This window comes from Bombus pyrosoma, linkage group LG1 (assembly GCF_014825855.1).
Source record: "Bombus pyrosoma isolate SC7728 linkage group LG1, ASM1482585v1, whole genome shotgun sequence".
Classification (NCBI taxonomy): Eukaryota; Metazoa; Arthropoda; class Insecta; order Hymenoptera; family Apidae; genus Bombus; species Bombus pyrosoma.
The window spans coordinates 5,304,459-5,319,303 of NC_057770.1; the positions used below are offsets into that span (position 1 = coordinate 5,304,459).

Here is a 14,845-nt window from a genome sequence, read left to right on the forward strand (position 1 = left end):
GTCAAAAGATCCCTATCCCTAGTAAAATCCTCTCTAATTCAATATAAAGTGAAGCAAGCAAGAGTTACAATATGTTTGATTATTTTTTGATATTTACATTGCAGAGATAGAAAATTAAATTAAAAATTCATTTAATTTGTTAGATTAACATTATTATTAATAAAACAAGCACGTGGATCACACATTAGTTTCATTAATGTAGGATTTCAGAGAAATTCATGAAGAAAATATATCAATCTCTAGATGAAATATATTCGTTAACAATGTGATAACAAAAAAGATATATCATTACTTAAAAATAAAATCATATTGATATTTAATTGAATTCATATTACTTAAAAAATTTTCTTCTTATCCAATTATTTAAAATTTACTATATAAATATAAGTATTTATATATGCCTATATAATTTAAAAATGTGGGTCAGTCTTGAGATAAACGTGACAAGTGTTTCGAAGTAAAGACAACTTCATATATACATATTTTGTACGTATGTAGAAATAATATATATAATATAAGCTGAAATTGTTGAATCTTGTTACCGTATAGCATAATTATATCTAAAGGGCTGTAAAAAGAACTATCTAGTATCATTTTATGATTCTTAATAAATACGGACATTATTCAAGCATAAAGGAAAAATTCAAGCGTAAATAAGCATTAAGAAATATTCGGTAAGGTATGATAGTATTTAGATCTATTAATATAAATACTTTTCACGTCGTATACGATATAAAATATGATAATAGAGACTATCAGTAAACGAATAGAAATACACAATATGAATATTTTGTTATCAATATCAATATCATCATCAATTTAATGATCTTCTTGTAGTGTATGATTTACATAATTTTATATTGCGAAATTACAATTTGTATTATTGAAGATAAGAAATATTAGTCATTGTTACAATGAAGTGTCACTATGAGATATTAGGAGTGCCACGAAATGCTTCTGATGATGACTTAAAAAAGGCTTACAGAAAACTAGCTTTAAAGTGGCATCCGGACAAAAATTTAAATAATCCAGAAGAAGCAAAGGAACAGTTTCAGCTTGTTCAACAAGCTTGGGAAGTATTAAGTGATCCTCATGAACGTACCTGGTATGACAACCATCGTGAAGCCATTTTAAAAGGTGGTATTGATGGAGATTATAAGGATGACTCCATTGATCTCTTTCAATATTTCTCAACTACTTGTTTCAAGGGTTATGGAGACGATGAAAAAGGATTTTATACTATTTATCGTAATGTATTTGAAAAATTAGCAGTTGAGGACATAGAATTTGCAAAAGAAAGAGATTTAGATGAAGAAATTCCAGGATTTGGAGATTCACAAAGTTCATATAAAGAAATTGTACATAAATTTTATGCTTATTGGCAAAGTTATAACACAAAAAGATCATTTGCATGGTTAGATCCTTATGACATTAGAGATGCTCCTAATAGAAGAGTCGCGCGTCTTATTGAGAAAGAAAATAAGAAAGTTCGAGACAAAGCTAAGAAGGAAAGAAATGAACAAGTAAGAAATTTAGTTGCATTTATACGTAAACGTGATAAACGAGTACAGGCTCATATAGTTAAGCTTAGTGAACATGCAAAAGAAAATTTGAAAAAGGTAGAGGAACGAAGAAGACAACAATTATTAGAAAGACAAAAACAATTAAAAGAACATAAAGTATCAGAGTGGTCAACATCTTCAAACATAGAGGCCGAGCTTAAAAATATTGAAGCTAATCTTGATCAAGAATTTGGAGAAGATTTATCTTCTGAAGGAGACATGGATGATGAAAATGCAATAGATGATAATTCTTTGTATTGTGTAGCTTGCAATAAAGTATTTAAAACGCATAAAGCATTTGAAAATCATGAAAACTCTAAAAGACATAAAGATAATATTGCAATGATAAAACTATCTATGATGAAAGAATGTGACAAATTTGGAAATGTTCAAGAAAGTGATGTTAATTCTGAATCAATCTCACAATGTGAGAAAAAACTAGCAACAGATTCACAAATTCCTGATTTTTTATTAAATCCTGTTCAAAATAATATGGAGAATAAAAGTAGTGCTGAAAAAGAAATTTCAGAGGCAGAATTAATGTCAGATGATGAAGAATTTAAGGATTTCGCAGAAGCAGAAGGAATAACGTGCTATCCAGAAGAATCTAAATTTGCTGTGGAATCTCAGATGGACGATTTCCTTCGCGTATCACCTAAAGTACTGAAATATAATAATGAATATACAACTTCTGAAGATGAGCTTATTTCCGACCAAGAAAATAAGGAAATTGTGCGATCCAAGAAACAAAAAAAGAGAAAACAGAAAAAGAACGTTCAGAATCCAGTAGTAGAACAAATTAGTGACGAAGATCTAAATATCAATGAAAATATTTTGTTATCAAAAAAACAACGCAAAAAACAGCAACACAAGCAGACAATGTTAAATAAAATTGTTGAGAATAATCAAAAATTGTCCAATGATGAAACAAGGAAATGTGAGGAAGAGATAATCAAAGAAATAGATAGAAGAGAATTATTACCTAATAATTTAGAAACAAATACTGCAACTAATGAGAAATCTAAAAGTAAAAAGGTCAAAAGTGCAAAAAGAAAATCTTTAGAAAAAGAAAATGGAGGTAAAAATAGGGATGGATCACAAAGCATTGAAGTGCCAGATTTAGCACATTGTTGTGTCACATGTAAACTTGAATTTCCTAGTAAAAATAAATTATTTGAACATTTGAAAAAGACAGGACATTCTGTATATATACCAAGTTCAGTGACAAATAAAAGAAATCAAGAAAAATTGAGTAAAGGCAAGGGGAACAATGATAAAAGGAGTCATTAATGTTCTGTCGATTAAACAAGTTATATGTTACTTGATTCAATTTAGTGTAATTAGTTCAAGAAATGTGAAAAATACTCAATTAATAAAACATATAAATGATCATGTATTATTGTACTTTTGATATACATTCTAGACATTGTTACTAAATAAACATAATAGAAATATATATTTGCATAAATTAGTTTTTACTTCATACGAATGCTTGTTTCATTGTATTGTAAGCATAATATAATATAAAGATCAATACAATTATAACACACCAGAATATAATAAATGTAAATTAATTTATATGAAGCTTAAATTTAATAGACACTGCTGATATGTATTATATTTTACATCATAATTTTAAATAATATATATTATTTTTGTGGCAAAAAAATTGTAAGATTTACACTTAAATTTTTCAGGTAAAATATTAATATGAGTGCAGTAACTAGATATGAATGCAGTTATTCACTGTGCTGCTAATCATAGGTAAGATTTATATTCGTTTTTTTTTTTTTTTTTTAAGTAGTTTTTAAACAATTAATTATGAAAATGACATTAAAAGATAGTGTACAAAGGAACAGACCATATTTAATATTTAAATACTAATGAAGGAAATACGGAAATAATTGTTAAATTCAATAAAATAAATAAATAAGAAAATAAGAATTAAATTTAGATGGCAAATAATATGTTAGATGATTCTAATTTAAGGTCCAGAATTATGGCTGCCAAAAAGCTAATTTATCCTGCTGCTGAACGTAACAAAAGTCCAATTTTGTCAGTTCTTCAAAAATATATTCAGCATAGTCCAGATAAAACTTTTTTGGAAATTGCATCTGGTTCTGGACAACATATAGCCTATTTTGCTACTCATTTTCCTCAAATTTCATTTTATCCTTCAGAATATGAATCAAGGCTATTCGAAAGTATTACAGCTCATACAAATGGACTTATAAATGTGAAAGACCCTTTAAAGATAGATATTACAACTGATTTTCATACTTGGGGTAATAACATCTTTAAGGAAGCCGATATTGATTATATATATAATGCAAATATGATACACATTTCACCTTATCAGTGTTGTGTTGGTTTATTTAATAATGCGGGTAAATTGTTAAAGGATGATGGTATTTTATTTACATATGGACCTTATGCTATAGACGGAAAAATAACGCCAGAAAGTAACGTTAATTTCAATAAATCATTGAAGCTTCAAGATTCAAACTGGGGCTTGAGAGATATTAATGATCTGAAGGCATTAGCAGAAAAGAATGGTATTAAGTTGATAAATGTTATTGACATGCCTGCTAACAATAAAACTATTATATGGAAAAAATGTTAAGTACATAGTAACAGTGAAGTAATTGAGTCAGTAAGATGAAAAATAGTGCCAGTCCAAAAACCGTATTTTCAGGTATTTTATAAAATAGCTTCAGTTTCGATATCGACGTCATTAATTTTATAGCGTTGTTCCGATTTAAACAAATGAATGTTCATATATGTCTAACAGTTAAAATCTATCATAAATCTTAAATAATTGACATAAAATCACATTAAGCTTGCACTGTCCTCCTGTTTTTATTGAAATTCTGCATAATTTTGCTTCGACTACAAAATGTATATTAAAACTATTAGATTTGCATTTTGATAACTGGTATGTATAGTATTCTTACTTAAATCTGTATCTCGATAATTAATATGTATGCAATATTATTATTCTGTACTCTTCAATATTATAAATATATTGTAACCAATCTCTCATTCAATTTTATTCAAGTTTATACTTATGTCATATAATTCTTATGGTAATCAAAAAAGTTTACATTTTCTAATCCTTCTGGTAAATAATTCATTCCCGATTCATCTTTATGTTTCATATTGTAACCTTTGCTATATCCTAAAATAAAATTTATATAATATATTATATATTATTAAGAAAATACTTTTTGATGGTCTTAAATTTCATTACACATGATTCTTAATGATGACAAGCAATATGTAATGATTACCTAGATTCTTCATAAGCTTTGTTGGAGCATTTCTTAAATATAAAGGTACTCCAGGCTGAGGTCCTTTATGTTCAGCTATTACTCTTTGAGCAGCTCTGAGCGCATCTTCCATTAATCTAGACTTTGGTGCTCTTGCTAAATATGTTGTACACTGTGCTAAAAGGACATCACATTCAGGCATTCCTATCATCTTGCAACCATGCATTGTATGTACAGCAATTCCTGGAAATTATTTCCCAAATAATCATATAATATAGCATAAGACTCCTGATAAAATAGATAATTAGTCTTATGAATGTTTAACGTTACCAAGTGCTTTTGGATCTTCTAAACCAATATCTTCACATGCCATTCTAACTAATCTTCGTGCAATGTAAACTGGATCTTCGCCACCTAATATCATTCTTGTTAACCAATAGAGAGAAGCATTTTCGTCGCTTGCTCTAACAGATTTATGTAGAGCTGAAATCATATCATAATGTTGGTCACCTCTCTTGTCATATAACATATGAGTTTTCTTAAGGCCTTCTTTAATATCAGCTAGTGTTATGGTCACAGGACCATTTTGTAAAAATTCTTCATTGCTCTGTATTTTATATTGAACTGCTAATTCTAGTCCACTCAATGCTATACGCGCGTCACCATCACAAGTTTCTGCTAACCATTCTATGGTCGGTTCATCTATAATAAATTTTGGTATTTGATTTGCACTTTCTAATTCCTTATTTGAGCTATATACTGTTCCCTCTAGTGAAGACACTGCTCGATTTAATATAGACATTAAATTAGATATGTTCAATTTCTCCAAAACAATGACTCTACAACGACTCAAAAGTGCCGAATTTAAGCTGAAAGAAGGATTTTCTGTTGTTGCACCAATTAGTGTAATGATACCAGATTCAACATGTGGTAAAAATACATCTTGCTGAATTTTATTAAAACGGTGTATTTCATCCATGAAAACCACTGTACGTCTGTTAAATTTCAACTCATTAGAAGCTATAGTGATTACTTCTTTTACTTCATTTACACCAGACATTGCTGCAGATAACTTAACATATCTCATTTTACCATTTGACTTATTCTTACATATGTAAGCTATGACATTTGCCAAAGACGTCTGTAATTAAATAAACCTATATCTATATATATTACAAAATTATATACAATATACAAAATTTTGTTATATCAATTTTATTAAAATATAAAAATTAGTAGATTATGTATAATAAAATTATTTTAGTATACCTTTCCACAACCAGGTGGACCCCATAAAATTATATTTGGTATTTCAGACTTATTTAACAATTGATATAAAACAGTAGATGGTCCAAGAACATGCAATTGACCAACATACCCTGAAAGTGTTGTGGGTCTCATACGTTCAGGAAGAGGTATATGATCGTTCCCAAATAATCTTGTAATTCCTTTATCTGTCTAGAAATTATTATTATTGACAGCTTTCTATTTTAATATTCTTCTTTTTTTTTTTTTTTTTTTATAATAGGAGAAAAAGATAAGTACATTATTGTTAACTGATGTCTTTGGACTTTGAGAATCTATATCTATTACTGATGATACCATTTTAGTTGTATTTTTTACTAATCCTACATCGTCCTTTTTTACTTTGGTATTACTTAATTTCATATACTTCCTTGCAGGACTTCCATCTTTAAAGGATGATGAAGATTCTTTGCTTGCTGATTCATTTAGGAATAAACATTTACTAACATGATTCTCTATTATTACAGAAGAAAATTCTTTAGAACAGATGGGACAACAAATTTTATCATTGTCCATATCTCAATCTACAATACGAATATATAAATATAAACACATTATATCTAATAATTGCAAAAACAATGCAATATATTTTGAAAATGATGGAAAATTAGTATTATAATTTGTTAAATACCAGACGATATAAAATATTGAATATCGTATATTAAACAGTTTTAAAAATCACTAACAATTTTTTTTAAATTTCAAAGAAACTTTCGTACCTTATAAATAAAATGACGTATATGTATATATTGTACAAAACTACCATACGATACGGAGAAAGGATTTTCAAAGGGAATGTCGGAGATAGTACCGTTATCTTACATGTATATTACATCGTATACCTTAAGCCTGATGGTCACTTCTTATATCAATTCTATGTCTTTAATATTTTATCGTAATGTTTAACACTTTCTCTACTTAATAATAAAGAAATTGGGATATCACTTTTCCGGAGATTGAAATTTTTATAAGCAGAAATTTATGTCACCCAATCTATTCCTCGATTGATGACGTGGGTCGACATTAGACATCAAGTAGTGGCTCAGTAACGACTCTCTTGATTTTTTCGAAATAATAGCAATTAAGAAAATAAAAATACGATATAGGTATAGTACAAGGCTGTATCGAATAGCAAATTTGTGCAATGATAGTTCGTCGAAGGCGAAGGACATTAGATAACAAGCAATCGCAGGTGCAAAGCGCCAAGTTTGATTATGAACATATTTCTACCAATTGTGTCGAAAATGTTGTCGAACAGGAGGAGGTAGGTAAATAATTAAATAATTAAATAATTAAAAGATAACTTTTAATTTTTCAGGAAATCTTTTTTATATCTTTAGCCTGTTTGTTTTTTTATTTGATATTTTTAACTACGAACTCAAACTTATTCTTTACCATTGAATATTTATATATATTTATCTTCTTTCCAACCTTTAGTGAATTTATATGCATATATTTACACATTTTCTATATTTAACTAACATAGCCTGTATACACATACCCACATACAGCACAATTAGTTTTCTTTTTTAATAGAAAGACGAAGAAATTGTTTCAAATGTAATTGAGAAGTTTAAGACACTGGAAACGCTAAAAACTCGAATTAAAATCAGTCTCGAAGTTGACTTAATTTCAGTTATTTTATTAGTAAGTGGAATTGTTACTCGATTTTATCGTTTAGAAGAACCACGAAGTATAGTGTAAGTTATTTTTTATATTAATAAAAGTATAAAATAATGTTATTTTCTAACCGTTAATATATATATTATACATAGAATACACGTAATAATACATTATGATATATATGTTTTATATATAATATAAATTTGAGATGTATTTATAAATATAACAAATTTCAATTTTCTTAAATTAAAAGTTTGTATATAAACTATGGAATTTTGTGTAGAAATTTAAGTATTTCCGCATATTTTTCAATTAAAATATCATAATAATTATTGATGTATTTAAAACAGGTTTGATGAATTACATTACGGAAAATATATAGGACTTTACATGAAAAGAACATTTTTTTTTGATTCACATCCTCCTTTGGGAAAACAACTTATTTCTGCAGTAGCGTATTTAGCTGATTTCGATGGTCAATTTAAATTTGACAGGATAGGAAGCCCTTACGCAGACATTGTCCCTTTGTTCGCATTACGATTAGTACCGGCATTATGCGGCAGTCTATTAATTCCGACAGCCTATCATTTGATTTTAGAATTAGGTTTAAAACAATGGACTGCTGTTTTGGCGGGAATTTTATTACTATTCGGTAATTTATCATATTATATTTTTATTACAGAATATACAATACATATACATATTTATATTGTATTAGTTATATATTTTTGTATTATTGTTTCAGACAATGCATTGTTAACACAATCTAGATTTATTTTAATGGAAAGCATTCTAATGCAGTTTTCATTATTTGGACTGATATGTATTATCAAATTTAGAAAAGTAATGGATCGACTAACATGTTTATCTTGGTGGATATGGTTAATTTTGGGCATTACTAATTTAACATGTGCATTATGGTAAAACTTTAAAAATTTCTATTTCTATAACAAAGGTTATTAACATAAATTTAATATAAATCTTTTTCAGTGTAAAATATGTTGGATTATATTCATTGATCCTTGCATTATTTTTAATTGCTTATGATTATTGGAATCTAATATCAAGAAAAACTTTATCTAACACAATATTATGCATTCATCTTATGATAAGAGTATTGATAATATTAAGTGTTATTTGTACTGTTTACTTGACTGTATTTTATATACATTTAACAATACTCTCTAAAGCTGGACCGCACGATTCAGTAATGACAAGTGCTTTTCAAGCAAGTCTCGATGGTGGTCTTGCTAGCATTACAAAAGGCCAACCTTTAGAAGTTACGCATGGATCACAGATTACCTTGAGACATACATATGGAAGAGCTTGTTGGCTTCATAGTCATAGTCATATGTATCCATTAAGATATCCAGATGGAAGAGGCAGCTCTCACCAACAACAAGTTACATGTTACTCATTTAAAGATGTCAACAATTGGTGGATTGTGAAAAAACCAGAGCGAAATGATTTAGTTGTTACAAAACCCAGTGAACCAATAAAACATGGAGATATAATACAATTAGTACATGGGATTACAAGTCGAGCTTTAAATTCACATGATGTTGCTGCCCCAATGACACCTCAGAGTCAAGAGGTGTCTTGTTATATTGATTACAATGTATCTATGCCTGCTCAAAATTTTTGGAAAGTGGAGGTTACTAACAAAGATAATACTGGTGATGTTTGGCATGCGATTCAAAGCCAGATTCGATTAATACATGTAAATACAGATTATGCACTGAAATTTAGTGGAAGGCAATTGCCCGACTGGGGATTTAACCAGCATGAAGTAGTGGCAGATAGATTAGTAGACCAAACAGACTCCATATGGAATGTTGAAGAACATAGGTATACTAAAAGTGAAGATCAGAAGCAAAGAGAAAGAGAATTAATTAATGCTGAAATGATTCCATTACAAGCTACTACTTTGAGCTTTTGGGAGAAATTTGTAGAATTGCAGATAAAAATGCTTTTCAGCGGTCAAGAAGGACAAAACAGTCATATGTATTCTAGTGATCCTTTAGATTGGCCATTAATGTCTAGAGGAATTGCATATTGGGTTTCTAATGACAGTAATGTAAATATGTATTGAAATATGTTTTTCTAAGCAAATTATCTGATTTTATTACAATTCAATAATATTCATTATTACTTATTAATATTAATGTAGTTATATATATATACATATATATACATACATGTGTATACTTTTATGACAGGCTCAAGTGCATTTATTAGGGAATATAGCAATTTGGTATTCTGGAACAGCATGTGTAATTGTCTATTCATCTCTTTTAATATTTTATATGTTAAGACGGAAACGAATGTGTTTTGATATTGCATATGAAGAGTGGAAGAAATTTGTTAATGTTGGAAGCATGTTGTTAGCTGGATATTTATTACATTTTTTGCCTTTTGTATTTGTTGAAAGAACTCTATTTCTTCATCATTATTTACCAGCATTTATTTTTAAACTACTGCTTACAGCAGCGACAATAGAACATTTATATTACGTAATTAGGTATGTTAGAAGATTATATACAAGACGGATCTTATGTAACTGGAAACATTTTCAATAATAATTAGAAAAAATATCGTCGTAATAATAATAATTGTCGATACAATGGTGCATCTGTAATTGTATATAGTGATTTTTTAGCGGAAGCATAAGTTGATGTTTCTTAACGTTCAAGATACTAGGGTTAGGAGATCGAAAAATTACATTACATTGTACGTGTTATGTATAATATGTCGTAAAATATTTCGAAATTAACATTTTATTAGAAAAAGAAAACGTTTCTTTCAAGAAAAAGACCACCTGTTCCAGTTACATGATTTATCACTTATAATTTATTCATTTTTTGAAACACACTTATAAAATTTAACTCAGCATTTTTAATTTCCAGAGTTCGATATCAGCACAATTTTTTGATATATACATTAAAGTTCTGTACTATCGTATGGATGACCTTTATTATTTATGTATTTAAAAAATTTATTATACTTAGTTATGGCACAACTCATTTAAGTGCCAAGGAAGTTTTAAAGTTCAGATGGAAAGACACATGGGATTTTATTATACATAAAACATAATAGACAATCAAAGATGTAAAGTTTTTTAAAGTATACATTTATAAAATTGTTATCTGTATCTTGTATCAAAAGTTATTTAATGTATCACTTATATATACATTGTATGTTGATATTATAAAGAACAAATTTTAATAATTGTAAGAACATTGTTCAAATGTTCAAGGTACAAGTTTAATTCACATATCTAGATGTATTATTCTTCTTACTTTTTTACATAACGAAAAGTATATGATAAATTATACAGACTGATTATATTTTATAACATTCCCTCTTATTATATGTATATAATAAGCAAACATAAATATAAACAAATAAATATAATGATATAAACTTTAATACTTATAATTGTCATATAATTATGTTATGAAAACTATATAGAAAAATAAACAGTTATATATTTAAGATAAATTATATTTACATTATATACAATGTGTCCGTTTTATCTGAAAATACATTTCCTTAAATTTTCAATTTCCTTATTTCGAATATTTTGAAAACTATGGATGTCGAAACATACTTGAAACAAATATTGTACGTTGTTCGATTTCGAGGAGGGCGTATCATACTGATATTCATTCCATCTTGCAATGTCCTTGAAAAGCTCTACAAAGATCACGGTTATATTTTTAAATGGGAACCATATCCTTTTGTTTCATACCTTTGTAACCGACATCCAAACCTTTTCAAAACACCATTGCTTGTATTTTTTGCATGAATCACTGTTGAAATGTTAGATATCAAACTTGATATGCCGGCTACATTGGCGTTATCCATTGTATATCACAGGGAGATTGCTAAAATTATATACAAAATAATAATTAACTAAAAACAGCCGATTGTATGTGTGTACTAAATACTATTACTAGAAAGGCTAGTCGCTTGTCCTTTTATGTGGATATATTTAAAAAGAATACAACTTTCCATCCTTCTTAAGAATTAATATCTCGATGGTGCAAAAAATACAAGTAGTATCTTGAAAATGTTTTGCTGTCGGCTATAAGAATATGGAATAAAAAAATATAGTTCCCATTTAAGAATATAACCATGACCTTCACAAGGCTTTCCAAAATCATTGTAAGGTAAATTTTTTGTATCATCCATTGTTTTCAAGATATTTATGGACACGCTGTGTATCATATAAATCAATAATACTCTAAGATATTAAAAGAAAGTTAAACAATTCAGATAAAAGGAATATAATCATTTCTGCTATGTATACATATAAAATTAAATCAAACATAATACAAAAGAAACATGTTTTATATATTATTAGCATAATCATGTTTTTATATTCAAATTTTTTATAACATTCTTTTGTACAGTAACAATTCCTTAAAAGTTATAATTTAATACAATAATACTAATGTTAGAATAATAAACAAAAACATACATATATTGTATTAATATGTAGTCCACTGATTTAAAATTTAAATTGTAAAATTCAGACTTTTCTGTTTATAGAATAAACATTAATATTTCTATATATACAAATTAAGAGAATAGTTTTATACAAATTCGACTTTCATTATAACTAGAACCAATGTATGTGAATATATCTTTGTACAGTTTTTAATAATAGCACCGACATAATTTGAGAGATACAATAATACATCAATAGTATAAAACAGAATAAAACATACTGTTTTGTTATTGAAATTTAATATACGTATTTAAATTTATTTTTACGCCAGCCAATTTTATTATCGATATTACATATTATCATTGTATGTAAAAACTATAGACCGAATGAGACCATCTCGCACATTATCCGCACTATTACCGACACCGAATGAGAAGGATACAGAATCACAGGTCATATCTTGGGTACAAAGTCCAATTGGATACCACCCAAGTGTATTAAAAACTACCCCAACTCGATAAACCTATAGTTGAAAAAAGCAAAAATGATTTTCACAAGTACTTACAGATTTTCATTCTAGTATGCTTAAAATTATTATTTGAATATATACCTTATTCTTTTGAATATAAACAGGTCGATTAAACGTAATTTCCACAAGGGTATTAATTTTTACTTTTGTCGAAAAGTGCGTGTAAGTTAATCGTGTATTATCAGAATCGAGAAGATGAGCGTACAAAATTTCGGTATATGAAGTATTACTAAGAGCATAATTCAAGTCATTAGTCTGTAATAAAAATAGTATATAGCGGTTAATGTAAAGTCTGAACATTGTGTTTGTCTCCGATATTATTTAACTTACTACTTCAGTCATCTGTGTAGGTACTTGTACACCTAATACATAAATATTTTTGTCTACACTAAAGGTCACGGAACAGTCCAACACATTTGCATTAAGACATTCTGTTAATCGAATAACAGATCTTAGACAATAATATTTTAATCCCTCTTGTATACCACCTTCAATTACAGATAAATTTTCAGCATCCTTTCTTACTCCGCTATCAATTACTGTTGGCGGTGTATTTCGTAATGTACTGCTAGATTCAGCATCATTAATAAAAACAGGTTCACGATATGTAGGTGTTTGTAAAGACCAGCAATGTGACATAAATGAGTTATAACATGGATTAACTGGCTTAAACCTCTACAAAATGAAATCTCATGAAGAATAGTTAAAATCTAAAGGCTATCACGCGATATCTATCCAACTTACAATGGAACAATTTGTACGTGTAATTGGAGGTTTATATATGTTAACTCTACTGTGTGAATTAGTTGAAAATCCTTCAGGCATAGGTGCTTTATTTCCAGTGCATAGTGTGTTCATGAGTATTGCAAAAGTTTCATCTTGAGTAAGTAACGGTGACATTCCTGGCCCTTCTGCAAATTCCTGAGCACTTAAACTTAAAAATCTAATTTTTGATAATGCATTACCAATTACTGACTTTAAAGACTTTCCATCATTAGGATCAAGAGATTTTCTTGTGCATTCAGCTTTTGCCCAACGTTCCACTGCATTAAATAATTCCACTTCAGAGTTTATTTGTAAATCTTCTTGTTCTAGCACTGTCAATAGTGTTCCTAATTCAACTTCTTCCCAATTAGGTTCTTTTAAAACTTCATTTGTCTTTGTGCAAATGATTTGAAGACACTTCTCCATCAGTACATGCTCATCAAATAATCTAGCAAATTCATATGCTCTGCAAGCTGTTTTTGGAGACAGGTCAGAACATAGATACTTTGTACATTCTTTTACCAGAGGAGGAAGCATATATTTTTTGGCACAATAATATAATTCACATGCTAGTTCAAAAGAACTTAAATCAACTCGATCTGTATATATGTATTCTAAAAGAGCTTTAAAAGCTTCTGGTTGAACATCTCGAATAGGTATCAGGTCATTCTTTTCTGCCATACCCCCAAAAAACATAGCTTCAAAGACAGGGCTAGACATAGCTAAAAATAATTTATGTCCCTTTAATGTTTGTTGATGGGGTTCTTGCCCAACTACAAATTTGCAGTCAGACCATTGCCCTGTCTCTAATAAATATTGACTGCGTTCTGAAAGTCTTTGTTTGTTGGTCTGCCAATCACAAGGCAGATCCATTTCTACAGAATTCAGAATATGAGATTAAATACGACTCACGTAATTATACTGTTGACTAAAACTGCAATAATAAAGGTAAGAATAAAAAAAAAGGATAAAAGAAGTATCAATTACAAAAAAGGGATCTAAATATTGCAAGAGCAATACTTTGACGTATTAGGTTTGACGACCATACGTACCTATCTATTTGTGATATGTATTATCGCTATAAATACAAAATATGATATAAATGATGCTAAAAAAAATCCGTTAAAGTGTTCAATGAGCATCAAAATACGCGCGGGAAAACTAAGAATTTTTCCATATTATAGAACTGCGTGATGCGTATCATACAGATTTAGATCACGCAATTTGTTCAGAACTACAATCCTGAAAACAATATTCAGGTTAACTAAAGAAATTCTAAATTATAAGCAGACAGTACAAGTGCAAAAACCTGTATCTCAGTTAGTGCGTCGAATACTAC

General features: G+C 28.5%; 4 protein-coding genes across 7 annotated transcripts; 2 read left to right on the forward strand and 2 right to left on the reverse strand.

Moving 5' to 3' along the window:
* The first annotated feature begins 538 nt into the window (after positions 1-538).
* LOC122569765 (methyltransferase-like 26) lies at positions 539-4,609 on the forward strand. 3 transcript variants are annotated; one of them, XM_043731345.1, is made up of 4 exons: positions 539-674; positions 3,260-3,326; positions 3,552-3,847; positions 4,004-4,609. In XM_043731345.1, exons 2-4 carry the CDS (start codon positions 3,292-3,294, stop codon positions 4,183-4,185), a joined length of 513 nt encoding a protein of 170 aa, XP_043587280.1. In that variant the 5' UTR covers positions 539-674; positions 3,260-3,291; the 3' UTR covers positions 4,186-4,609. The 3 variants fall into 3 exon arrangements, with proteins under 3 accessions (XP_043587280.1, XP_043587264.1, XP_043587270.1); XM_043731329.1 differs by having other exon boundaries at positions 3,552-4,609; XM_043731335.1 differs by having other exon boundaries at positions 549-679; positions 3,552-4,609.
* On the forward strand, positions 673-11,155 carry LOC122568000. Its single transcript, XM_043727253.1, has 12 exons — positions 673-2,849; positions 3,517-4,117; positions 4,946-5,058; positions 5,393-5,523; positions 5,604-5,761; positions 7,288-7,400; positions 7,673-7,836; positions 8,110-8,411; positions 8,505-8,679; positions 8,750-9,836; positions 9,979-10,280; positions 10,666-11,155. The coding sequence occupies exons 1-12, from the start codon at positions 915-917 to the stop codon at positions 10,850-10,852; spliced, it is 5,268 nt and encodes a 1,755-aa protein (XP_043583188.1). The 5' UTR covers positions 673-914; the 3' UTR covers positions 10,853-11,155.
* On the reverse strand, positions 4,397-7,281 carry LOC122569745 (ATPase WRNIP1-like). Of its 2 annotated transcripts, none has more exons than XM_043731286.1 (6): positions 6,979-7,281; positions 6,377-6,660; positions 6,101-6,289; positions 5,162-5,972; positions 4,853-5,074; positions 4,397-4,740 (listed from the first exon to the last, which is right to left on the reverse strand). In XM_043731286.1, exons 2-6 carry the CDS (start codon positions 6,650-6,652, stop codon positions 4,628-4,630), a joined length of 1,611 nt encoding a protein of 536 aa, XP_043587221.1. In that variant the 5' UTR covers positions 6,653-6,660; positions 6,979-7,281; the 3' UTR covers positions 4,397-4,627. The 2 variants fall into 2 exon arrangements, with proteins under 2 accessions (XP_043587221.1, XP_043587214.1); XM_043731279.1 differs by having other exon boundaries at positions 6,856-7,281.
* Positions 11,156-11,227: 72 nt separating the features above from the next.
* On the reverse strand, positions 11,228-14,815 carry LOC122569753 (BTB/POZ domain-containing protein 1-like). Its single transcript, XM_043731297.1, has 5 exons — positions 14,559-14,815; positions 13,486-14,440; positions 13,072-13,416; positions 12,823-12,996; positions 11,228-12,735 (listed from the first exon to the last, which is right to left on the reverse strand). Exons 2-5 carry the CDS (start codon positions 14,377-14,379, stop codon positions 12,562-12,564), a joined length of 1,587 nt encoding a protein of 528 aa, XP_043587232.1. The 5' UTR covers positions 14,380-14,440; positions 14,559-14,815; the 3' UTR covers positions 11,228-12,561.
* Between the last annotated feature and the right edge of the window lie 30 nt (positions 14,816-14,845).